At 43.8% G+C, this 27,810-nt stretch overlaps 1 protein-coding gene across 1 annotated transcript in view; it reads left to right on the forward strand.

Moving 5' to 3' along the window:
* The window catches only part of LOC129696222 (focal adhesion kinase 1-like), a 425,097-nt gene that overhangs the window by 193,700 nt on the left and 203,587 nt on the right, over nt 1-27,810 (forward strand). The window contains 4 exon segments of the mRNA XM_055633900.1: nt 1,711-1,877; nt 12,256-12,343; nt 16,380-16,459; nt 17,533-17,595. Coding sequence (XP_055489875.1) covers nt 1,711-1,877; nt 12,256-12,343; nt 16,380-16,459; nt 17,533-17,595 — 398 coding nt within the window.

Genomic DNA, 27,810 nt, shown 5'->3' on the forward strand with positions numbered 1-27,810 from the left:
CCAGATTATCTCAAAGGCTTGATTTGGGATTTGCAGCAATATTCCTGGAGCTAGAGACTAGAATCCTGTGAACGGATATGGTGTGACTTCCTCATACAACCAGTGAAAAGGAAGGGAGAGATTTGGCTTATTGCTTTACCTTTCCTTCATTCTCAATGACATAAATATTAAGAGGTGATGTCATTTTTATGATGATTTAAACTTTTGTTAGTGAACATACTTCTGGTTGATTCAAAATTACATTCAGTGCATGTTTAAGTGCCATATAATAAATATGCAACTCAGTATGAAATCACTTCTGGTCATGAATGTATTTTCGATAAGTCGGGGAGTTACCTGGTTTCTGTTTTGGAGAAGTGGGAAGAATGTTCAGCAATCTCAGAACATTTGTGAATTCACTTGCACTTTTGAAAACCTACTATTTAAGTTATTGTTGCTTTTTGGTGTTCTATCAAATTTAAAAATATATATTCTAGAAAGGTATGTTAATTCAAAACACACTCGCATAATGGAATCATTGTGTTCCATGACTGCAGCATTACCACAAATAAACAGGGAACATGTTGCGACCTTCCATTTGTGCAGATTAGTGACTGCATTGTATGAAAATCTAAAACTAATCAGTTGAGATTGTTTTTAATCCAAATTCACAGGGCATTGGGTGCAAGTTCAGTATAACTTAGCAATTTTTAGAAATGACTTCTGAGTTAAAAATTAAGATACATTTGTTCTTTTTATTTTATAATGCAGCATAGAATATGAAGGCTATTGAAAATTGTGGTTCGATCTACTTCACACGTGGCTGCTTGCAGTGAACTGAGCTATTGGGTCAAGCTGATTGATCACCTTTATCTGAATACTATTTTGACAATATTCAAGACTTTTAATAATAGATACTTGTTTTCTCTAAGCTGATCAACTACTTAATAATAGCTTATAAATTACTCAGATTTATAGGCTGCATCTTATAAGACATCACATGTAATTGTTTTATCGTACTTAAGTTTTCCTATAGGCATATTATCTTTTAAATTTTATGTATGGTGATTTATTCATAGCATGTTTTGGTGAATTGTTGACACTGACACATTTCATTTTGACCCAGTGTCATTTGTCCAATTCTGCCCCACACTTGATAGCAATATTTGCGGAACATGACATTAGTTCCATTGATTTGGTACTGAGATAGAATGTTGTGGATTCAAACAATACTATCTGACTTCTGTGCATCAGATTTAACAGCAGAGCAACAAGCCATTTGCACCAATGTGTCTCTAACGTTTATGCTCCACTTGATCTTCTTTTCAGCCTTCTACATGTAGACTCATCACCAGATTCTTCTGTTCTTTTCCTTGTATGCTTAAATAAGTTCCTTGCCATTCCACATGCTAGTGAATTTCCATTCCTTATTCATTTTAGGTTTAAAAAAAAGTTATCACAAATTCCTGATTGGATTTATTGGTGATGGTGAATGTAATTTCAACCTTTTGTATCCGAAAAGGGGGAATTGCTACTCTATCAAATCCATCATAACTTTAAAGCTATTTTTGGTCACCTCTCAGTTTTGTTTCATATTGACTGGTTTAGTCTTTACTCCTAGTCTGTATTTTTGTCGGAAACTGAAATGATTTGGTATTTAGAAACGTTTACAGATATCCTGGTGGTAATCTGAATAATTGAATCCATTTGCCCATGTACATTATTTCATAGGGTATTATTCAGAAGATTGTAGATTCTCACAAAGTAAAGAATGTGGCATGCTTTGGCATTCGACTCAGCCATATGCATTCAGAGGAAGTCCATTGGCTACATCCAGATATGGGTGTTTCACATGTGCGTGAGAGGTTTGAACAGCATCACCCTTCAGATGAATGGAGGTAAGAAAGAGTTTGAGATTCTGTATAAATTGTCAATTAGTAATCGCATTATCAACATAGAAAGCACGTAACCTCATGAAGAACATGAGATTTAGGACTGTCTCTTCCCATATTTGTGATATTATCTAACTCTACAACCCTATCCAGCATGGACACAATCATTTGTCTTCTAAACTGCCACATACTTCTGTGAGTTTGTGATTCTAATTTTTGGCTATGTTCCCACTTTTCAATTTTTATTGCCTCCTACCTGAACGCACAAGTTTCAGCAAGGATTAAGCTCTTTTTCAGATTTTCAGTTTGTTGGTCATTTTCAGATCAATGAAAAAAACGTAATGTTTTGAAAACAATGTAAAATTTTAATTTTAAACATAATATCAAGTTTTGCAAACTAACTTTGCCGACCACAAGTGAGCTACCATATCAATGGATATGCTTATTCAAGAAGTGTAAGCTGCTGTATAAGAGTCCACATCTTGAACAACGGAAACCATAGGTGAGATTGGAGGAGGTGTAAGTGAACCTGTTTACCATATATCATGATTTGGAAGAGGGAATTAGGAGCAACACTAGCAAGTTTGCGGATGACACAAAGCTGGGTGGCAATGTGAACTGTGAAGAGAATATTAGGAGGTTGCAATGTGACATGGACAGGTTGAGTGAGTGGGCAGATGCGTGGCAGATGCAGTATAATATAGATAAATATGAAGTTATCCACTTTGCCGGCAAAAACAAGGGGGCAGATTATTATCTCAATGGGGTTAGGTTAGGTAAGGGGGAGGTGCAGCGAGACCTGGGTGTCCTTGTACACCGGTCACTGAAAGTTGGCTTACAGGTACAGCAGGCTGTGAAGAAAGCTAATGGAATGTTGGCCTTCATAACAAGATGATTTCAGTATAGGAGTAAAGAGGTTCTTCTGCAGTTGTATAGGGCTCTGGTGAGACCACATCTGGAGTACTGTTTACAGTTTTGGTCTCCTAATTTGAGGAAGGACATCCTTGTGATTGAGGCAGTGAAAAGACTAGGCTTGTATTCACTGGAGTTTAGAAGGATGAGGGGGGGATCTTATAGAAACATATAATATTATAAAAGGACAGGATAAGCTAGATGCAGGAAAAATGTTCCCAATGTTGGGCGAGTCCAGAACCAGGGGCCACAATCTTAGAATAAGACTCATTTAAGACTGAGGTGAGAAAAAACTTTTTCACTTAGAGAGTTGTGAATGTATGGAATTCCCTGCCACCGAGGGCAGTGGAGGCCAAATCACTGGATGAATTTAAGAGAGAGTTAGATGGAGCTCTAGGGGCTAGTGAGATCAAGGGATATGGGGAGAGGCAGGCATGGGTTATTGATAGGGACGATCAGCCATGATCACAATGAATGGCGGTGCTGACGCGAAGGGCCGAATGGCCTCCTCCTGCACCTATTTTCTATGCTTCTAACCTCTGCCTAACCTGAATGTACCGTCGGAGTCCTTGGACAGAGTCGAGGGAGGAGGTATAGGAACCGGTGTTGCATCTCCTGCGCTTGCAGGGTAAGGAACCTGTGGAGGGGATGGTTTGGGTGGGAAGGGATGAGTTAACCAGAGAGTTTTGGAGGGAATGGTCTCTGCAGAAGGCAGAAAGGGGTGGAGATAGGAAGATGTGACTCGTGGTGGGATCCCGTTGGAGGTGGTGAAAATGTCAGACGATTATGTGTTGTACGCGACAGCTGATGGGGTGAAAGGTAACGCCTCGGGGGACTCTGTCCCTTTTGCGACTCAGGGGAGGGGGAGCAAGGGCGGAGCTGCGGGGTAACGAGGAGACACATGTGAGGGCCTCGTCGATGATGGAAGAGGGGAACCTCCATTCCCTAAAGAATGAGGACATCTTGGATGTCCTGGTATGGAACACTTCATCTTGGATGCAGATGCAGCGTAGATGGAGGAATTGGTAGTAGGGGATAGAGTCTTTGCAGGAAGCAAGGGGTGGGAAGAAGTGTAGTCAAGATAGTTGTGGAAGTCAGTGGGTTTGTAATGGATATCTGCCTAGGGACCCGGAGGTTCACTTACGCCTCATTCTACTGCATCTGTTGTTCAAGATGTTGACTTTTATACATTGGAGAGACCAAACGTAGACTGGGCGATCATATCGCTGAACACCTTCGCTCAGTCCAGCTGAACCTACCTCATCTCCCAATTACCAAACATATTCCCCTTTCCATTCCCACACTGACAATGGAGGAGGCCTTGGACAGAAAGGACAGAGTGAGGCTAATCGCAAATTGGAGGAACCGCATCTCATATTTCGCTTGGGCAGCTGACAGTCCGGTTGTTTGAATATTGGTTTATCTTACTTAAAGTAACCCCTGCACTCCCTCTCTCTCCATCACTCCCCCACCCAAGTCACACAAGGTTTTCAATCTCACCTAGCAAATGGCTAACAATGGCCAGTTTCCTTAATCATCGTTACTTTTTGCATATCTTTCATTCATTTCAGTTTATTGTCGCGTACCATTTAAGGTACGGTGAAATTTGAGTTAACATACAGCCATTATAAGTGAAAAGCAACAAGACGCACAACCACATAACGGTGGATTCCACATTCCTCACTGTGATGGAAGGCAATAATGTTCAATCTTCTTCCTCTTGTTCTCCTGCGGTCGAGGCAGTCAAACCATCCGCAGTCGGGGTGATCAATGCCCCTGCAGTCGATGGTCGAAGCCCCGGTCGGGGTGATCGAAACGTGCTGCAGAGCGGTTTAAATTCTCGCCGCAGCATGGAGCTCCCGAGTCGGCATCTTCTTACTAGAGACCACAGGCTTCATGATGTTCAAGTCCACAGGCCCCGCGGTTGGAGCTTTGATCCCCGGCAAAGGGATTGCAAGCTCCGCGATGTTAAAGTCCCGCAGACCCTTACGGCTTGGAGCGCTCGTCGGTCTCCAAGAAAAGCGCCAACTCCATGATGTTAGGCCGCAGTGGGGATGGAGAGACGATACGGAAAAAAATCGCATCTCCGTCACTGGTACGAGATTTGAAAAAAGTTTTCCCCCCCCCTCCACCCCCACATAAAGCAACCCAAGGAACATACTTTTAAAACATACTTTTAACACACACTACAAATAACAAAAAAGAAAAGACAGACAGACTGTTGGTGAGGCAGCCACCGTTTTATATCTCTCTACACCACTGTATATCTCTTGTTTCCCTTTTCCCTGACTACTCTGAAGACGGGTCACGACCTGAAAAGTCTCCCATTCCTTCTCTCCAGAGATGCTGCCTGACCCGCTGAGTTTCTCCAGCATTTTGTGTCTATCTTCAGAGGTGATCTGTACAAGAAGGATGGGTTGCACCTGAACTGAAGAGAGATTCAATATCCTGGCAGTAAGGTTTGCTGGAGCCCCTTGGGGGAAGAGGGGGGTGTTTAAACTAGTCGGGCTGTGGGTTGGGTGCCAAAGTAGTACTATGGCAGATAAGAAAGTTGTGGCAAACACAGAAGTTAGAGCAAGTAAGTTCAGTAGAGAGGTGCAAAGAAGGCATGAAGCTTGATAGGGATGACAAATGATCTCGGGATGATGGGACGAGGATATCATAGTTGTTATAGAACATGGTTGAGGGATGGCAGGACTGGCAGCTCAATGTTCTGGGATACAAATGCTACAAATGTGATAGAGGAGAGAAGAAGTTATGTTTTCAATCTGGCAGGATATGACATCAGCACTTAAAGAGATTAGACAGTGAGACAAAATGGGTGAAACTTAGAAATATGAAATGGGAGACAAAAAAGCTGGATAAACTCAGTGGGTGAGGCAGCATCTATGGAACAAAGCAATAGGTGACGTTTCGGGTCTCGACCCGGAACGTCACCTATTCCTTCGCTCCACAGATGCTGCCTCACCCGCTGAGTTTATCCAGCATTTTTGGCTACCTTTGATTTTTCCAGCATCTGCAGTTCTTTCTTAAACAATATGAAACGGGTGGTCTCCTTGAATGGATTGTGCTCTCGCCTTCACCAATTCACATAGTCAGCAGAATTAGAGGAGAAAATTCAATGGTGAACATTGCAACATGGTTATAAAAGGAAAATTTAATTGCAACAATATTCACTGGAACCTCTGATGCTAAGGGCTTGGTTGAGGCAGAACGTGTTAAATGTGTCCAGGAAAGTTTTTGATGCAATATATAGATGGGCTGACTAGAGAAGGAGCATCGCTTGACCTCCTATTTAGAAATGAGGCAGGGCAAGTGGCGGACGTGTCAGTGGGAAAATACTTTTGGACCAATTACATTTTTATAAAGTAGTTATGTACAAGGATAGGACAGGCCCACAAGTTAAAGTCCTTAAATTGCTTGAAAGATTGAGCTACCTACCATCCCTCAACCGTGTTTCCATAATAGCTATAATATCCCAGTCTCATGTGCATATACATGTCTTATCTGACAGGCTGCTTGAATTAAAATTGCAGTTTAATTGACAAGGCCGCCTTTGCTCCATGTCCTGGGAGTCCAGAGGAAGAGGGATATCTCAGTGTACAAGTCCTCAAAGTAGCAGCAGCATTAGATAAGATAGTGAAGAGGGCCTATTGGGCCATTAGCTGCAGCATTGAATACAAGAGCAGGGACATAAAACTTTGTTGAGGCCACAGCTGGATTCCCGCATATATTTCTATTCACCATACTATGAAAAGGGCACAATTCCACTCCAGAGGATGCACACATGATTCACTGGGATGTGGTCTGGGTTGGAATGTTCCAATGATGAGTTTGTTTTCATTGGAGCAGAGGAGGCTGAGGGGGGATCTATCGGGGACATAAAATTGAGGACCCTAGATAAAGAATGGGAAACCTTCCCCATAATACATGGCAATAAAACTAGAGGGCTTATGTTAAGGATAAGGATTAAAAGGTTGAGAGGGGATCTGAAGAAGAATATTTCCATCCAAAGGGTGAGTGTAAATGGAAAAACACTGCCTGAGTAGGTGAAGGAGGCAAGTTATTTCAAATTTTCAAAGTATGTAGATGAACATTTGAAATGTTAAGGCACAGAATGCTGCAGATCAAGTGTAGGCAAATGGGATGAGTATAGACAGATACTTGATGATTGGCATGGAGATGATGAGCCATATGATTCTGACTAAATAAATTACATCTAATTGAAAATTTGATTCATAACAGTGAGAGCATGTGGGAGTGGATGCAGTTGGGAAAGTATTTAGTCATTATCTTCCAGATACTGTGCACATGTGGCAGACAATGGAACACCTGGCTTTTTCCAGCCCAATGCCTTTATGTTCAAGACACATCCTCCAAGTAGGAAACATGAACATCTGATCTCTGAGGAATACATGAGATTGTTGGCATTGATAAACGAGAAGCAAGTTGGACATTCTAGGTAAAATCACAGTTTAGCAGTTATATGCCAGCTTTTGTTATCTTCCAGGGAGTTGCTCTGCATTCTACCAACATATTGTATAATATCTATGGAGAAGCATGTCAACAACCCATAAGTCCTTAAGGTTGGCTCCAAAGCTGCTAGTTGTTGAATTCTGCTCTGGATATTAGTTCAGTCGATTAACCACGATGACTAGGAGAGCTGTTGGGTTCCACTTTGCTGTCCATGAAAAGTTTGCCCATTATCCCCATGACTGTGTAGGTTTGTTCCAGGTGCGCCAGTTTCTGGTTTCTTCTCATGTCACAGAGATAAGTAGTTTGGTAGATTAATTTGCTTTTGTAAATTTTCCTTTACATGTATAGATACATAGTAGAATCCAGGTGAAATCGATGAGAATTTGAATAAAAGGCAGAATTTCATTGTCCTATCTGGGACACATGACAATAAATTTTCTTGACCTGACTTGACTTGAATTTGTGTCGATGGGTGTTTGGTTTTCAACATGGACTTGGTGGACAGAAAGAAGAGGGGGTAGGGGAGGTTACCCAAAATTGGAGAATTCAATGTTCAATCTCCTCTGGTTGAAGGGGAAATTACCTGGGGAGAGGATTAAGCTCATTGACTATAGTTGACCTAAAGGGCAAGATTTTCAGCATATTCTTTGCAAACACCTAAATTTATCCTAATTGTAGTTTCCCCTGATTGTGTTGCAGAAGACTTGATTTTTGACAACACATTCTTCATACGAATCTATTGTATGAAAAAGCAAAAGTTGCGGTCTATTTCATTATCTGTGCAGCGGCAGAAATTAGTCCAGTCATTCCAACTTTTACTTGGAATTTCCACAGTCTGAGCTGCCATTGTAACATGCTCATCTTAATTTCTGTACAAGTGATTTGGAATCTTGATAGGCATTTTGCAAGCCTTCAACTCCAAAAGTAAAGGGGCTGTCCCACTGTACGAGCTAATTCAAGAGTTCTCCTGAGTTTCCCCTGATTCGAACTCGGAGAATTAAGGGTCTGTCCCACGAGCATGCGACTCCATGCGGCAAGCGCGACCTAACGTGGTCGCTTGAGCCGTACGGCCTCGCGGAGCCGGTCCCACTTCGATCGCCGGAGCCGTATGGAGTTGAGCGGAGCTGGTCCCAACATCGCGCGGGGCTCCGAAAAACTGACCGTGTTCAAATATTCCGCGCGGCAACGGCCTGCCAGCCCGCAGCCACCTCGACGCCCTACGCATCGCCTCGACGGGCGTACGCAGCGTCTTGACGCCGTACGTCACGCGCGAACTTCCTGAGGACTTTGCTCGAACTTCACGTCACTCACTCAACCTCCGCGCGGCCCCCACTTCCGGTTTGGTCGCGCTCGCCGCATGCAGGCGCATGCTCGTGGGACCGGCCCTGCACAAGGATCACTCGACCTCCGCGCGGCCCCCGCATCCGGTTTGGTCACGCTTGCTGCATGCAGGTCGCATGCTCGTGGGACAAGCCCTTTACGGAAATAGCCGCTCGTAGGTACTCGGGTCTCTCGTGGACATTTTTCAACATGTTGAGAAATCATCATGAGTCTTCACGAGCTTACCGCGTTTCCCGATTACCTGCAGTTGGCGTTACGAGCCGCTAAGAGACGTCCCGAGCTCCGACGTACCCGCTACGTACATTCTACGTGCTTACCATGAGTTTGATTTTTTTTTTAAACTCGGGAGGGCTCTTGAATTAGCTCGTACAGTGTGACATCCCCTTAAGTCAATTTAATCGAGGAGAATCTTTGGAGCAAGATGGCCTTCAGTCAGTTAGTTATTCTTTACCCCTGATAGATTGTTCCATTGTTTTACTTGGGCCACGTGATTATCAGGCTACTCTTAGTAAATCTTCTGGTTTAGTGAAATGTCAAATTTGTCAAAAGCCTTCAATGATTGACATTTCAAAAACAATTACATAATTCAATTATTATACTTTCAAAATATTAAAATTTAAATAAAATGGGAAACATAAACATGTAAACAATTAAAAAGAATATTAACATAATTATCCCAATCCCTTGTAGCTGTCCCTTTCTTTTGAAATGACAAGAAGCTTTTCCTGGGCTGCTCATTTGAGTGAACTCCATAATGAGTAGGGAATTGCTATTGTTGGTGCATAGTCAAAAAAAACTGCCATTAAACCAGTGACAAAAATGTTGACATTTACCTTCATGCCAAATATTAAATTTGCATTTACATGGAAGAATGTCAGCTTTGAGTATTTTTTTGGGGGGGAAATAAGGAAATCTTTTTACCAGGCTTCCATTTTCTGTGGCATCTCGGCATTTGAAAATCTTATTGCTTATTTTAATTTGAGTAAATTCATCAGTTTAAATTTTTAATATCGATAAATTATCGAGTGGAGCAGTGCAGATAAACTCAGTTACTTGGATAGCCTCCTCTGAAGTGTGGAATACTTACATTTGGAAACTTTATGGATGGGGGGAGGAGAGTTGACACAACAGATATATATTTAAGTATAATACTCTGTAAACGCCACAATAAATAACAAAAAAGATCAGTTAAATAAAAAAACACAAACGATAATATTGCAAAAACAACAATTCCCCCGAGTCTCTGGAGTTTGAAGCTTATTTGGGGGTTGCAGTCTTTAATAGCCTGATGGTTGCAGGGAAGAAGCTGCTTCTGAACCTGGATGCTAGTTCAGGCTCCCATACCTTCTTCCTGACGGCAGGAGTGAAATGAGAGTGAGGCCAGAGTGGTGTGGATGTCTGATACTGACTGCCTTTTTGAGGCAGTGACTCCTGCAGATCCCTTTGACGGTGGGGAGCTCAGTAGCCTGAAGGACTAGGCAGTGTCCTCTAATTTTTGCAATCTTCTTTATTCCTGGGCGTTTGAGTTGCCAAACTAGGTCGAGATGCAACCAGTCTATATGCTCTCTGCTGTACACTTATCAAGAGAGGGTTTGTTAACATACCAAATCTCCTCGATCTTCCAAGGAAGTAGAGGTGTTGATGGGCTTTCTTTATGATTGCATCAATGTGCTGGGTCCAGGTTTGTACGCCCAGGAATTTGACGTTTTTGACTCCACACCGTCACATCAATGAAAATAGTCTTGTGGACATTGAGAGCAAGGTAATTATTCTGGCACCGTTTGGTCAGTCGATCGATCTCTCTCATCTACTCTAACTCATCATCTGTAATTCTTTATAATGGAAAATGTATGCAATTCACTCTATTTTATCACTTTGGGAGAGTAATCCATTTAATGAAAGAGCAGTTAGTTTAATGCGTTTTGCAATCGCTCCAGTCAGTGAATAAGGATTGGATGATTGAATATCTTGAACAATTTCAGCTAATTGGACAATGACTGCAAGAATTTAACAGGGATCGATTATACTGGTTAAATTAAATGATTGACTGAATATTTTGATAAGGTAATAAATGAAGAAATAGATTGATTCCTAAGGCTATTTTTTATTTGGACCCAGAAAAAAACATTTGATAGTGTTCAAAAAGAGAGTTTTAACCAAAGTTAAAACTCGTGATCTTGAAGGCAGTTAATCAACACCTTTAAGAAATGGAAGCACCAACAGACAATACTGGAAGCACTCAGAAGATCAGGCAGCAACTGCGGAAATAGAAAGAGTTAATATTGTTGGTCCAAGCTGCTTCAGAACTGGGGAGATTAATGAGAAAGATGAATTACTAAGAGTGGTGAGAGGAAAGAAACTAGTTCTGCCATACATATTCTGCCATCTATATAACAAACATATATGCATCAGACTTTTGAATGTAATATTATTATGGGAGTTTATTCATATGTAGGGATTCAAATGCAGACATTCATAACCCAGGGTTATTTGCAATTTGCATGCAATCCATTATACTACCTTTGACAGAAAGTCTGAATATTACGTTTGTATGCTTGGTCTTTATTGCTATTTTCTGTATTCTATATCCAGAAAATAATATCAGCAAATATGAGAACAACTAGCTTGAATCATGCGCATCATTATAGCACACATTTTTCGATTTGTTCAGGGAAAGAAAAACATGAAACTTCTTAAAATTGTTGTTGCTGGCTAGCTATTCAGTTAAAATTAATATATTCAAATTAATAATTTAATACAATCTTTACAATAATATTCATAATAAAGCTTTCGCTCAATGCCAGTTCTTTGAAAGTATTATCCAGTTAGTCACTAGCATCATCTTAGTTCGTCAAAGCTCTCCAAATATTTTTCCATCATGTTTGTTCAATTCTGTTTTATGTTGGAGATGTATTAGACAGCCAACCCATCTATGTGTAGCATTTATCCATGTGTCATTGGTCACAGACCTCCAGCCAGAATAACCCCTTGTCACACAACCCTCTATCATCTGAGTAAGCCAGTTCTGAATCCAAAATACCAAGTCACTTTGGATCCCATGCATCTTAATTTTCTGGATCGGCCTACCATGAGGGACCTTGTCAAATACCATAGTAAAGTCCATGTTGACCACTTGCACTGCCCTACCCTCATCAATCACCATGGTCACCTCCCAAAAAAAACTTTTCAACAATGTTTGTAAGATGTGATCTGCCCTGTGCAAAACTTTGCTGACCATCCCTAATTTATCCATTCTCTTCCAAATGCAAGTAAATTGTAAATGCACTGAATTATTTTCGTTGAGAACAGTTGCGAAGTACTCGAGTTATTATTAATTCAATATTTTCTCCTGAAAGGGCTGGAGAGTATACTTTGGAGAAGCGGGGAATAATTGTCAACATCTATTATTTCCATCTTGTGTTATATTGACTTTACTCCAGAAAGTGTCAGATTTCTTCCATCTTAACACTGAGCATTAATAATACTGCATTATTCTCATCGTACATTTCAGACCGCAAGTTGAGTATTTATCCACTGATGCACCAAACCATGAATGTGCAAAATAAGAGGTCTACATTTTTTAAATTATAATTCATTTCAATGAGAGAATGTGAGATCAGTGGGCTGATTTAAGATTTTTTTTTTTTAATTTCAGGTACGAGCTTCGAATCAGATATTTACCAAAAGGTTTTCTGACTGAGTTCAGTGAAGATAAGCCTTCTTTAAATTTCTTTTATCAACAGGTGAGTTTGTAGCTCAAATGTTCATTTTATGCAGAGTGAAATTGCTTGAATTACATTTGAGAATCTTGATAAGGTTACAGATTAAAAAGTTTTGAATTTATGTGTAATTGTTGATTTTCTTCCTCTCTGTTCTTACATTACATGTGTTAAATAAGAGGAACAGATGTTCGTATCATTTCCTTGTCGTTTCAGTATATTTAGTACAATAGAGATTCTCAGCCTCATAGGTACATTGATGTTTTGAGTACATTGATGTTTGAATAGCCTAAATTTTTCTAAGAATATGATATTTGCTTCAATTGAACAAAATGTAATGAAATGGGATAGCAAAATGTAAATACATGCAAAATTGTGCATTTGGGCTAGGGTAAGACTAGGGACTATGGGCAAAAGTCCTTTGATAGTTTGTGTCCAAAAGTCCTTTGTCTAACTAACAAAAATGCCTTAACCATATAGCCAGTTTTGTCAGGAGACCAGTAGTGCCTTGGAGTAGTCAAATTTAGAGTTAACAAAAGCATGAAAGAAAATCTCAGTAACAGATAAATTAAGGCAAAGGGCTAAGTTGTATGAGAGAGGTGCAGATAGAATGGCAGTGTAAATTTGTAGATGATTGGTCTGAAGCTTGCCTTGGGTTCAAACATAACAAAGGCTTTGAAAAGCTTGGTTTGTCCTCAGACAGCTGTCAGAAGAACGTAGGAGTCAGCAACAAGAAATTTGACATTGTTTTCTGTGGTCTTTTGGCTTCTCCAAGATGAAGAAAAAAAATATTTTCATCCAGTGCTAGATGTCGCCAGTTTAGAATCAGAATATACTGTGCTGTGCTCGTGAGTAGACCTAGATGTTGAGTGGCTACCAATGCTGTGTTTTCAAATGTTTGCAAGGGACTTTGATTGGATAAGAAATGTATGGGAAACGAGGGGAATACATAATGGTCAGATGCAGCAAGATTGTAGTTGGTTCATTGGTTATAACTGGGTAGTCAGGAAGAGATCCAAATGAGTGTGATTCAATCTAGCTTTATGATGATGGAGTGGTCGTGGAGGAGGATACTGTGGGCAAATGTGTCAGAGGCTGCAGACTATTCAAGAAGGATTGAGCTAGGGAGACCATGTGTCATAGTTGTGTAAAAGACTATTAGTGACATTAAGAACCATGGCCATGGTAACATCGGGAGCTGATCTAGTTGATGACCGACTCCGAACTCCAGCAACAGCGGGAGCCTCAATTGCTTTGACGCAGCAATTTGACCGCGGGGCGGTGGAAGATCACGCGGCGGGCCGGGCGATGAAAAGCACCGCAAACGGGCCGATTCAAGCTCCGTTCTATGTTCTTTGCTCCACGGACGTCTCCCTCCTCCAATCACCGCATTCTATCCTCAGTCCCTCCCACCCCCCTACTTCCGCCTCTGACCGACTTCTCCCTCCTCCATCGCGCTGAATCATCATGGTCCCCCCCGCCTGCTGACCAACGTCTCTCTCGTCCAATCGGCGCCCTCGATCATCAGTCCCACCCCCACTGTCTCGTGGAAAGCAGAGATTTTTAATAGCTTTTTTTAACCGAGTTTTAAAATACGAATTACAAAACATGGGGCGGGGTGGATCGTTCCCCACCTCTCAAAACGGGCGGGGGGGGGGGGGAGGGGAATGTGTCCCCTCCGGGATTTCCGCCTCCTGACCATCGATACTAGAATTTATTGGCCCATTCATAATTAGCCTTGTTAAACTCATCACACCAATGCAATTTGTATTTTGTAGATAGTTGCAAAGTGCAGTTAAGTAGATAGTGATACTTCTCAGCTACAATGGATTGATGAGACATTTGTAAGCCACAAGGGTGTGGAATTTTTAGAGCATATTTAAGTGTGCCCTGTGACCCTAAATTATGAAGGTTACAGGTTTGGCAGTACTTTTCAACAACTATTGAGAATTTGCTGCAATTCTATTCCAGATAATGCTGAGAGCAGACATTATGTCTATCAGAGCCAAATATATGTTTAATGAACTGATGGAGTGCCAGTCAAATGGGATTTATCCTGGATGATGTAAATGACTCGATTGTAATCATGTATTGTCTTTCTGCTGAATAGATAGCACGCAACAAACGCTTTTCAGTGTACCATGGTACACATGACAATAATAAACTAAACCAGATGATGTCAGGCTTCTTGAATGTTTTTAACCTACACCATTAATTATGTTTACCTCTTGCATTCTGGTCTGCTGATTATTTCCATTATTCTGTTTTATTTCTTATTTCCAGAATCTGCAGTGATTTGTGTCTCTTGAACCAGCATTGCCTTTACCCCTCTCTATTTCCTTCTCCATGTGTCTCTATATTTCGATAGATTGACTGTGATTGTAAACCTTCACTGGCGTCAGCACAACTGCTTATGTTTCATCCGGCTCAACCTCTCCTTCTGCTCAGCCCCCAAGTCTTTGCAACATTCTCAGAAATGAGTGGGGCTTTTAAGATTTCCACACTATTTTGAAATATAATCCAAATCATTTGTTAGGTGAAAGATCCATCACCAAGCCTCTGTTTCAATGAAGGATTTTTGACCTGAACAATTAGCATTTCTTTTTGCAGATGCAAGCTTACCAGCATTTTATAGCAATGTTACAAAATTTTGAGATTTAAAAAATCAAGTCTGCAATTTATCCCATCAGATAAAGCATAACAATTAGTTTAATTTGACACCTAATTCACTTTCATATCTCAAGTAATAAAAACGTTATGGCCATTTTCATACTCGGAAATTAGCATCTTGTTCCCTATTGATTTTCTATGGACATAACAAAAAAGCTGTGATCGTGGACAGTCAAAAGCCCATAACCTTCTTAAAAATTAAGAGAACTGAATGAAATTTTCAGTTATCATAGATTGAAGCATTCTGAAACAAATATAAAATAATCTTACTTGGATGACCTGAAATGAAAGCATATAATTAGTTAGTTACCCAATTGTAGCTAATTTCAAACTTCAATTACCAGATCTAAACATCTATCCATTTCTTAATAAATGATTAACATTTTTAAATAGCCCAAGTGTCCAAAAAATATTCACAAATAATTCACAATAAAACATGATTTTTAAATCTCATTTACATCAATTTATAGGCCAAATGGAAGTTCATTTGCTGTAAATTAAAGTCAATTTAAATCGGCTTTCTAGTGGGTTCCTGTGAACGCGCTGGTTTAGAACGTTCACATTGCGCTGGATTTGTACCCTCAAATGCCCAGAAAAATACTGCGGGATATAAAGAGCCCAAAATGAACTACTCGCTATAGAAAATTTTATATACAGGGTTATATACAAGCCCCATTTAATGTAAAAGTAAGGTACATACCTTTAATTGTTTGCTTTATAAAACCCTGGGGCTGCGAGAGGTTGCGGAGTGAGAGAGTGATTTTTAAACTACTATAAATATTATACAAGGCCATAAAAACTAATAATACTTTTTGCAACGGGGTCTTTCAGCGATTTTCCGTTAATGATTTACTAGGCTGAACATTTTCGATTGGAACAGCCTAGTAAAAATCGCGTTTTAAACCCGCCCCCTCTAAACAGCGCCAAAATCGCGCACACGGGGTAGGGCAGATGCTCAGCCACGATTCAGGTAGGTTTTGTAACATATCTACATTTTATGTTTTTATTTCAGACTTCCAGCAACTGCAGCTTTGGAGGGATTTTCAGGAATAATTTTGAATCATTTGAATACGAACGTATTGATATTTCACCTCTGATTAAATAGACTTTACATAGAAAACATAGAAAATAGGTACAGGAGTAGGCCATTCGGCCCTGCGAGCCAGCACCGTCATTCAATATGATCATGGCCGATCATCCAAAATCCGTACACCATTCCTGCTTTCTCCCCATATCCCTTGATTCTGTTAGCCCTAAGAGCTTCAGCTCAGCTGGATATTTAAAATAGATTGTATCAGTACATAATCAAATGATCTAAAGAAAAACTGATGGAAAAATATAATCAATCATTCTCTCAATTTTAGTTTAGCTTGTGTTATTTTAATGTTAGGTCAAGAATGATTATATGATGGACATAGCTGATCAAGTGGACCAAGATATTGCACTGAAACTAGGATGCCTTGAGATCCGGTAAGCCCATTTTGGACAACCTTGCCCATGCAGGTAAACTTTAAGTTGCTTTTGACTTTAAAGATTTCGACATGTCACTTAATATTATTTGAATGTTAGAAAACATAGAAAAATATGTGCTGGAGTAGGCACCGTCATTCAATATGATCAGGGCTGATCATCTTAAATCAGTTCCTGCTTTTTCCACATATCCCTTGATTTCTTTAGCCTTAAGAGCTAAATCTAACTCTCTTGAAAACATCCAGAGTATTAGCCTCCGCTGCCTTCTGTGGCACAGAATTCCACAGATCCACAACTCTCTGGGTGAAGAAGTTTTTCCTCATGGTCCTAAATGACCTACCCCTTATTCAGTCTGAAGAAGGGTCTCGACCCGAAATGTTACCTATACCTTCTCTCAATAGATACTGCCTCACCCGCTGAGTTTCTCCAGCATTTTTGTCTACCTTCGATTTTACCAGCATCTGCAGTTCTTTCTTAAACATACCCCTTATTCTTGAACTGCAACCCCTGGTTCTACCCCACCATTGTGAACATTTTTCCTGCATGTAGCCTGTCCAATCCTTTAAGAATTTTATATGTTTCCATATAAGATACCCTCTCATCCTTCTAAATTCCAGTAAATTTAATATTATGGAAATGTTAACACAAACATAATTAAATAGCCATCTTTTGTAAGAACATGCATGCCTTATGGGATACCTTCTCTTTCCCAACCCCCAACAGTCCCCGCAAAGTGCTTATTTTGTGTCACCCGATGACTTTTATCTCCGGCTTTTTGTACTATTCAAATCTGGTAACAGTAAGTAGAATGTCTCTGGCTGCATTACTCCTTGGTAATTTTAGAAATAAGCATAATGCATAAACCACACATTGGCTTGTTATTAGTTGGCTTGTATTTTAAAAAAATGGAAGAATGATTTATAACGTATCTCATCAAGTGAACTATCGAGCTTTCACAGTTTGTCTTTTGTGGGGTTTTTTGTGTAGTTGCATGAGGAATTTTGGAGTAGGATCAAGTCGGGCAACTATTTGACAATGACGACTTCATTGCATTTTTTTTTGTTTTAAAATAGGAGATTCTATAGAGAAATGCGGGGAAATGCCTTGGAAAAGAAATCCAATTATGAATTGCTGGAGTAAGTAGTTTTGTTCTGATTTCTATCTGTGATTGTTCATTTGACTGTGTGAGCATTTGATTTGCTTCGTACCTCACAACTATTTCGCATTGAATACATCATAATTATTTCCTTATGTATGCTTATGCTTATTATATGCCAAAATATCACTGAATTATTAAATATAAATTGTAAATCTAAAACAACAGAAAGCAAGAGTGCTGGACTAACTCAGCGGGTCAAGCAGCATTTGTGGATGGAATGGATAGGTCACGCTTCGGGTCTGGACTCTTTATCAGGTGCTGCCTGACCGGCTGAAAAATGCAGCATTTTGTGTTTTGCTCAGATTTCAGCATATGCAGTTCCTTTAAAAATAAGCTTCATATTTTAAGACCCGGTATTTGTTAAATGTACTTAAGGGAAGCAAATGGTTTTGTAAAATAATAGTACGGTACTCCGAACACTGGGAACCAAAATACAAACAGAAAACGCTGCGTCTATAAGGCAGATTAAGCAACATCTAAAGAGTGAGAAAAATACTTCCAAGTGGCTTATGTGCGGCATAATAATAAATAATTATTATATCGTGTCATCACACAACTGTTTGTCAAAAGCGAGCAAATTTTAGTGCCACGTTGTTGGCCTCTGCAAGGTCCTTTACAGTGAATGTGTCATGCAGCATGTCACAGCTCAGGAGATGTCCCATAGTCTGGAGGTCCCACCCACACTCGCAGTCTGCCACATCTTCAGTATATTCCCCCTTCAGCATGTTCGGTTTGCTCCTTCCCTTACCTGTCCGCAGTCTGTTGAGACTGATCCAGGTTATCCACGGTTGATCGGAACCTGGTGGTAGTTTCTCGGAGGGATCGATTGCCATGTGAATGTCTTCCGGAGATTTCTCTAGTCTCCCTTCCCAGAATTTGAACCTTCTGGACAACGCATTGCAGTCCTGGGGATGGACAGAAGAGAGGAAACTACTGCGTGATTTCAAATGCTAGCGGTAGCAAAAGGTGGTCATGTAGGGGGTGTCTTTCATCCTCTGATTGTTTAAGGCGTTCTTTTTGACCAGCTATAGCTCTTCTCATTCCAGGAGTGCAATGCCAGAGACTGGGTAGATGTTGTCAGTCTTGAAGGTTTCATGCATCCGCTGATGCAGTTGCCAGCTTGTGTTTAGCACAGGATCAATCTTCCTTGCATGAGCTGAGCACTCCCATACTGCGTAGGCATACTCGGCAGCGAAGAAGCAGAGAGCCAGAGCTATTGATTGGATGGTTGTAGAATTTGCTCCCCATTTTGAGGTACTCGGCTTACTAAGAAGAGCATTTCTGGTACAGACTTTTCCTTTCAGCTTGATGATATGTGCTGTGTAGGTCGGAGATCGATCAAGATCCACACCGAGATAGAATGGATTGTCACAGTGCTCCAATCTGACTCCATTCAATGTGATCTTCAACCTTCGATTTGCATACTTGTTCATCAAGTGGAAGGCGCAGACTGGGGTTTTAGATGGATTGGCCCTCAGGTGATTCTCTTTGTAGTATGAGGACAGGTTGACTAAAGCCTCACATAGAGTAGCTTCTGCCTCGAGGAAGTCAGCACTTTGGGTTGTAATACATAGGTCATCTGCATAAATGAAACTCCTGGTGTTGGGATGGATAGGCTGGTCGTTAACATAGATATTGAGCAGGGTGGATGCCAGTACACTTCCTTGAGGGAGGCCGCTTTTCTGCCTGCACAAGAATTATTATTTAATAAATAATTTAGCATTAATATTTATGTTGCAGAAACAGCCCATTTATTTTGCAGGTCAATACCAATATCTATACTCCTCCCTTGTTTCCCCATTTTACCTAGCTTTCTTTAAAAGGCTGCAACAAACAATCTGCTGGAGGAACTCATCAGGTTGAGCGATATTTGTGTGGGCGATAAAATCAATATTTGATGTACAATACCGTAATTGTCAGAAAAATACTATTCTATTGATAACATTTGATTTTGTTTATTTCTGGTGACATAATTTTAATGGTGACATTTTCATTCTGCATAAGGTTCAGTTTAGCATTTTGTTCTCCAGATGATCAGCACCCTAATCCTTTACCAAGATAGCTTTTAGCAACTAAATGTTAGACTACAGGACATTGTTCATGAACGAATAAAGGTCAGGTTGATTATTTGCAATATAGATCAAATTATCATACATTAGATATGCTCACTAATTAGAAAGTGCAAAGGCCTACAGAGCGGTTTAGACATGCATTCAAATGTTATAATAGATTGCGACAGACAAGTTTCCTTGTGTTAAGGCGAATTACTAAACAAACATTAGTGGAAGGTGAACATTTATGTAAATGGAGTGGATGTTGAAACAGTGTAGGTTAATAGTGCTCAACTAACTTAGAGGGCAGGAAATCTAACTAAGCATTGTCGAGGTTCATTTGCTGAGTACTTTGAAGACAGATGAATAGATCTTTGGACATTAAGGGAAATATGAAAATATCAGGTTAGTTCAAGAAAGTTCATAAAGAATAGGAGTAGAATTAGGCCATTCGTTTAGCTGTAGCTGTTTCCAGTGTAGCTACTGCTGCTTGCTGCTGCTGGCACCGACGATGGCGACCATGGTGTACTGCTCCTTGCTGTTTTGTATGTGTTTGTTTGTTTGTGTTGTCTGTGACAACCCCACAAAGATTACTTTCACGAGAGTGGTACTCAGAAACATTGGACATAGGGTACCTCCAAACATCGTTCCGGATTTCTCTCACTCCCTGGATTATTTGGACATACTCGTTGGCGGGGCTATGGCTGCGTTCAAGGTCTTGAGACGGAGGAGGACCTGTGGGAAGCGCTCTGGAGCACTCGCTCTACTCCGGCAATGAGGATCACGCACACCATTCCCGAGCATATTCCTGGCAAACGTAAATTCTCTCAAGAACAAAGTGGACGAACTGCAACTCCTGCATCGGACAAACAAGGACACCTCTCGAGCTGCTGCCCTGTGTTTCACCGAGACCTGGCTTAGTGAGTCGACCCCGGACAGCGCGCTGCAACTGGCTGGCTTCCAACTTCACAGAGCGGATCGCGAAGTGGAGGCAGTGGATATATCAAGAGGCGGTGGAATATGCTTCTATAACAACCAGGACTGGTGCAGCGACATCACGGTTCTGTCAAATTTCTGCTCTCCCAACCTAGAATCCCTCTTTATAAACTGCAAACCCTTCTACTCTCCGAGGAAATTTAATTCCTTTATTCTCGCTGGAGTTTACATTCCCCTCCAAGCCTGCGTATGTGAGGCACAAATGCAACTCGCTGACCAGGTAATGAGGGTAGAGAGTGACTTCCCAGACTCCATGGTCATTGTTATGGGGGACTTTAACAAAGCTAATCTCAGCCGTGACCTTCCAAAATAAAGACTTCATGTTACCTGCCCCACCAGAGGGGAGAGAACACTTGATCACAGTCATACGGCAATCAAGAACGCATATCGCTCTGTTCCTCGGGTGGGTCTGGGTCTATCTAATCATTGCATAGTTCACCTTATTCTGACCTACAGGCAGAAACTAAATGCTGCTAAGCCTGTGGTCAGAACAATGAAAAGGTGGACAAGTGAGGGCATTGAGAACCTACAATCCTGCTTTGACTGCACAGATTGGAATGTGTTAAGGGAAGCAACTACAAGCCTTGATGAGTATAAGGACACTGTATCATCATATGTTAGCTTTTGCGAGGAAAGTTGCATTCCAACTGTAAAGAAGTCAAGTCTGGCACACTTGTAACTTTTACTGAGTACAGGTGCACAACCTTTTATCCGAAAGCCTTGGGACCAGACACTTGTCGGATTTCGGATATTTTCGGATTTCCGAATGGAAGATTTTTAGCGTAGATTAGGTAGGTAGCGCGGGCGGCTTGAAAAGTCTGGAGCGACTGCCTTCTCCCCGGAGACCGGGGAATCATTGTAAATCATTGCATAAATGTTAGTCAGTTAGTTTGGAGGGATTTTATGTGGTGGTGGTGGTGGTGGTGGGTGGGTGAAGGGGTAAACTTTAATTCTTAGTCCCCTACCTGGTCGGCGACTCCCAACATCGCGGAGCTGGGGGCTCCGTCCGGCCGCGGGCGGCGCCGGTTGGAGCTCCGACCCCGGCAACTCTACCCCTGGCTGCAAGGCGCTCCAAATCCAGCGCCGCCCGCGGCCGGTCGCCCGCAGCCCGAGCTCCGCGAACGTTGGGAGAAGGCGGCCTCAGCGCCCTGGAGCTTACCGCACAGCGACCTGATAAGGCATTGCCCGCTTCCCGCTGGTATCCCAGCGCTGCGACGCCGCCGACTCCCAACATTTGCGGAGCTGGGGCTGCGGGCGTCCGGTCGCGGGCGGCGCTGGATTTGGAGCGCCTCGCAGCCAGGGGTAGAGTTGCCGGGGTCGGAGCTACAACCGGCGCCGCCCGCAGCCCCAGCTGGGAGTTGGCGGCCACAGCGCTGCGGAGCTTACTGCACGGCGACCCGGTAAGGCATTGACCGCTCCCCGCCTCTCCGACCAGGTAGGGGACTAAGAATTAAAGTTTACCCCTTCACCCCCCCTTCACATAAAAGTCCTCCAAACTAACTGACTAACATTTAAGCAATGATTTACAGATGTTTAAGTGTCTCCCCGGTCTCCAGGGAGGAGGCAGCCGCTACAGTACTACAGACCTGAGTTGACTGTGGGTCGTTTCGGGTCAAGTTTGGCGCCAAACGCGAGCTTTGGTGTGCAGGCGACATCCTGGAAAAAATGGCCGGTTTTCGGAGTTTTTCGGTTTCCGGAACACCGGATAAAAGGTTGTGCACCTGTATTTAATAAAGGCACATGTAAGGCACGTCCCAGTACTGACTGCATCTAGTCTTCAGGCGTACTGGAACCAGGGGAGGAGCAAGGGGAAGATATCACAATTATACTGGGATAACTAAGGCGTGGTTAGTGCTATTGAGGTAGCTACATTATAGGTTGCATGCATAAACCATCTACATCCTTTCCCTTAGAAATCTAAAAATGAAGTTAGAACAGTGGCAGTGTGATTATACAACACATGCAAATTTAGGCGAAATCACCGTAGCGGACAGGAGGCTTGACAACCCGACCCGAGCGTGTGCGTATAGCACCATCACCCTCCCCACCAGATAGAAGAGGAGGCGGAGCGGTAGCAGGCGGGAAGGAGAAAGCAGGCGGAGACCCAACCGGGAATGCGGGAGGGGACCCAACCAGCACGGGGGATCCAGGAGGAGGAGAACGATCAGGGGAGGAAATCATCCGCCCGAAACCAGGAAGCACAGAAGGAGGAGAACGCGGAAAGCAAATGGACTGGGGCATGCAGGGAGCAGCAGGGTAATTAGTAACAGCAGGCTGGAAGCGCAACAGAGGAGCGTATGGAGCCGCAGGAGGAGGCTGTGGCTCGTTAACGGCCAACAGGTGCTGGCGGCTCCGGCGGTAGACAGCTCCATCAAAGTCCACCGGGTAAGATCTCGGGGAGTCGTCCACACCAACAACGGTTGCGAATCGGGAGTATCCGGTGGCTGTCTGCGTGCGGACAACCTGGCCAGGCAGTAGTGGTGAGAGCGGGCGGCAGGACCTGTCGTGAGAACGGCGCTGTACCTCATGTTTGTGATCGATCCGTTGCTGAACAGCGGCAGGCTCGAGGACCTTGGGTATCAGGGATTGTTGTGCGATCGGCATCGGTGGGCGAAGCACGCGCGGCATCAGGCGCTGGGCAGAGGATCGCATGGTAGGGTCTCGAGAGATGTTGCGGAGGTTGAGTAGACCCAGGTAAAAATCACAATTGGAGAGACGAGACTGCTCGAGTAAATTCTTGGCACTGCGGACAGCCCGCTCGGCCAGTCCGTTGCTCTGCGGGTACTCAGGGCTGCTTGTATAGTGTTGGAAGTTCCACTTGACAGCGAAAGCCAGAAATTCCGCGCTGGTGAACTGACGGCCGTTGTCGGTCTGTAAGCGGACCGGGGACCCGAAGGTAGCAAAGTGTCTGTGCAGCTTACTGATAACCATCTCAGAAGTGATAGCAGGGAGAAGGTCCACCTCGCACCAATTGGAGTATGAATCAACCAACACCAGGTAGTGCTTGCCTCGCCATTCGAATATGTCAGCAGCCAGCGAGGTCCAGGGCATGGCAGGCGCAGGCTGCTGCAGAAGGGGCTGGCGCTGCTGATGTGGGGCCAGGGTGTTGCAGTCAGGATAGGAGGCTACTCGGGCTTTAATGTATTTGGCCATGCCGGGCCAATAGTACTGTTTTTGAGCATGTGAGACGGTGGCATCGGCTCCGGGATGCCCCATGTGGGCAGCTTTATAGTACAAGTCGTACAGGGAGGCAGGGACGACCACCTTGTGACCCTTGATGATGATTCCGTCCCGGAGCACCAGCTCGTCGCGGACAAGAAAGAAAGGGTGGGCACCCGCAGGCAGCGAGGTGCGTCTGCTGGGCCACCCCCGGAGGATGACAGCTGCGAGCTGTTGCAGGTCGGGGTCGTTGGCGGTATGCTCAACCAGGCACTGCAGCTGCTTAGAGGGAACAAAGTTGACATTGAGTACCTGCAGATCCTCCTGCTCGTAGGGGTGCCTGTCACAGGAGGAGCGGGGGGCCCGGGATAGCGCGTCGGCCACATGCATCTCTGTGCCCTCCTTGTACACAATCAGAAAGTCGAATTGTTGGAGCTGTAGCATCATGCGCTGGAGTCTGGCTGGTGCGATGTGAATGGGCTTATTGAGGATGGTCACCAAGGGTTGATGATCGGTCTCGACGGTGAATCTGCTACCAAAAAGAAAGTCTTTGAATTTGGAGCAGGTGAATACAACCGCAAGAAGCTTCTTCTTGATTTGTGCATAGCGCTGCTCAGTGTCTGTCATGGTACGCGAGGCATAAGAAATGGGCTGTAGCGAGCCGTCATCGTGGAGCTGCAGGCAGGCAGCACCGAGTCCGAAACGGGACGCATCACATGTAACGACGATCGGACGGTGCAGATCGAAAAACTTGAGGGTCGGTGTGCTAATCAGCTTTGATTTGAGAAGGTCAAAAGCCTGCTGGTGTTGAGGAAACCAGGACCAGGCAATGTCTTTTTTCGTCAGTTGCCTCGGGGGTGCACTCAACTCGCTGAGGTTGGGGATGAACTTTCCCAGGTAGTTGACCATGCCCAGGAATCGCTGCAGGCTGGTTACCTCGATCGGGGCAGGCAGCTCGGAGATAACGTTGGTCTTCTGCGGGTCGGGTTTCAGCCCGTGGGCTGTGAAGATGTGGCCAACATAGGGTACTTCAGCTACACGGAACTTGCACTTTGCCAGGTTGAGTTTTAAGTTGATCTGGCGAGCGCGGTCTAGAATTCGTCGGAGGTTGTGGTCATGCTCAGCAGCATCTTTCCCGTATATGAGGATGTCATCCACGATAATGGCACACGGCAGTCCGGCAAACGGTTGCTCCATGAAGCGTTGAAACACCTCACTAGCGGAGTTGATGCCGAACGGCATCTGCATAAATTTGAATCTTCCGAAGGGGGTGCCAAACGTGGTTAAGTCTGAGGAGTGTTTGTCAAGAGGTATTTGCCAGAATGAGCTCCTGGCGTCAAGGACTGAGAACACCGTGGCCTGGCCGACCTGGGCAGCAACGTCTTCTACGGTCCTCATGGGATAATGAGGACATCTTATTGCTAGATTTAAGTCTTTGGGGTTGATGCACACCCGTATCTCGCTCTTGCCCTTCTTCATGGTGGAGACCCACTCGGTGGGTTCGCTAACCGCTTCCAGCACTCCCATGGCAACCATGTTCTTCAGAATGGTTTCGACCTTGTCCTTCATGGCAAACGCTACCTTGTGTGGAGCACAGACCACTGGCACAACCGACAGGTCAATTGCGATCTTGTATACAAGGGGCAGCTTGCCCAATTCATCATCGAATAGGTCAGGGTATTCAGAAAGTGGATTCAACATCACCCGCACTTCGTGGACAGAGCGGTCAAAGGACACCAGTCCGAGGTCCTGACACGCCTGATTGCTCAACAGAGTCACACAATCACAGTCAAGAATAAAAAATGACAGGGCTCGCGAAGATTTCTTCAGCGCACAGTTGAAAGTGGCCCTCCCCACAGGTTTCAGAACCTCTCTCCCATAAGCACGCAATGTGGAGCGATCAGCAGTTAGCAGCTCATTATTGCTAATCTTGCTGAACAGGGATGTTGACATAACATTCACCTTCGCCCCCATGTCTAGCTTAGCAGAGAAAGATTTATTGTTGACAGTGATTAGCACAGATGGGTCGGAAAGGCGAGTTTGACTATGAAGGAGAGAATAAACACTGGCATCTCCCATGGAAGTACTGGGCTCGGAGTCGTGGGCAGTGTCAATGGAAGACTGAGAACCGAAATCGTTATCAACTTATTGTAGGTTGTTTAAAACTTGTCTGGAAGCTGGTGGAAAGTTCCCCAGGGAGCGGCAGGCAGCTGAGAAGTGGTTCATCTTCTTACAGAAATTACAAGCCTTACCAAATGCTGGGCACTGCGACTGCATAGAGTGGATGTAATTACAGTTGGGGCACTTCTTAGCAAGCGGGACCCGAGCGGCATATGTCAGCCGCGGCGCAGGGCGAACGTTGTCTTGCTTGCGACGGGGCATGGTAACACCAGTCAGATTGATAGACCGACTGTCAGATCCCCTCTGCCCGTGTAGCGGGGCAACCACCTCAGCCAGTCTGCATACGTGCATAGCTTCAGTCAGGGTGAGATCTGGTCTTCGCAGCAGCTCGGATCGTAACTTTTGATCCAGCATACCGGTGACTAAAATATTTCTAGTGAGCTGATCACACATGTTCTCGAAACGGCACCGCTGAGCAAGGTAGCGCAGGTCAGCGGTGAAACATTCAACAGGCTGATCAGGCTGCTGTTTTCTGATAAAGAATCTGGCCCGCTCCAATATACGGTTGGAGGGCAAGTCACAAATTTCCGCAAACTTTCGTGCGAGACATACCGGGTCTTTGGCAGATTCCGCAGGCTCGGTGATCTGGTCGTTGTCATCCAGGACCGCTGGATTGTAGGTGAAAGTCTGAGCTCGCCTCATAACATCGGGACCGGCAAGGTTCAGCAGGATTGAGGCTTTGACCGAATCAGGGTCATTTCGGTGCACGATATTGATGAAGTGGTTGTAGTCCAGCACAAAAGTAGCCCATTGCTCCGCAATGTCAGCATCAAAGACAAGGGGCGAGGGATTGCGGCACGAAAATGCCATGGCGTGGAGGGGATTGAAACACTAGTAAAACTAGGAGCAAATAAAACCCGATAAACAGGAGGCGCGCGTTTAACTTGCCGACACCATGTAAAGAAGTCAAGTCTGGCACACTTGTAACTTTACTGAGTATTTAATAAAGGCACATGTAAGGCACGACCCAGTACTGACTGCATCTAGTCTTCAGGCGTACTGGAACCAGGGGAGGAGCAAGGGGAAGATATCACAATTATACTGGGATAACTAAGGCGTGGTTAGTGGTATTGAGGTAGCTACATTATAGATTGCATGCATAAACCATCTACACCAACTAAGAGCCGGACATGGTTCACCAACAACAAGCCCTGGTTCACTGCAGAACGCAGACAGCTCCAACAGTCTAAAGAGGATGCCTACAGGATTGGGGATGCAGACTTTTACAGGCAGGCCAAGTACAAGCTGAGAAGAGGAATCAGAGCTGCCAAAGAAAGGTACTCTGAGAAGTTGAGGAGCAAGTTCTCAGCTAGTGGCTCTTCTTCAGTTTGGAAGGGCTTGCAAGAAATTACCAGCTACAGGAGGAAAGCCCCCCGCTCCTTGGACAATCATCAGCTGACCAACGACCTGAATGAGTTTTACTGCAGGTTTGAAAATCAGAAACGTAACCCTGGTACCCACTCCCCAACCAACACAACCAGACCCCAGTCTGCAAAGAATGGACCCTGCACCCTCTCCTTCCCATTCACCACTTCACACCTACTTAAGGCAAGTATGAAAAGACTGGACCATTTCCCACCCCAACCAACACTTCATACCCACTCAAAGCCTGACCTCAGTCTACAAAGCCTGGGCCTTTCTACACCAATCCCCCTCCAATCACCACTTCACACCCAATCACCCAATCTGTGCTGCACAACATAACTTATCCAATATCAACAATAAAAATAGAGGAGGTGGAGAGGCTTTTGAGAGGACAAAAGAGCCGGAAATCTCCAGGACCTGACAATGTTTCCCCCTCTACT

This window comes from Leucoraja erinacea, chromosome 4, assembly GCF_028641065.1.
Source record: "Leucoraja erinacea ecotype New England chromosome 4, Leri_hhj_1, whole genome shotgun sequence".
Classification (NCBI taxonomy): Eukaryota; Metazoa; Chordata; class Chondrichthyes; order Rajiformes; family Rajidae; genus Leucoraja; species Leucoraja erinaceus.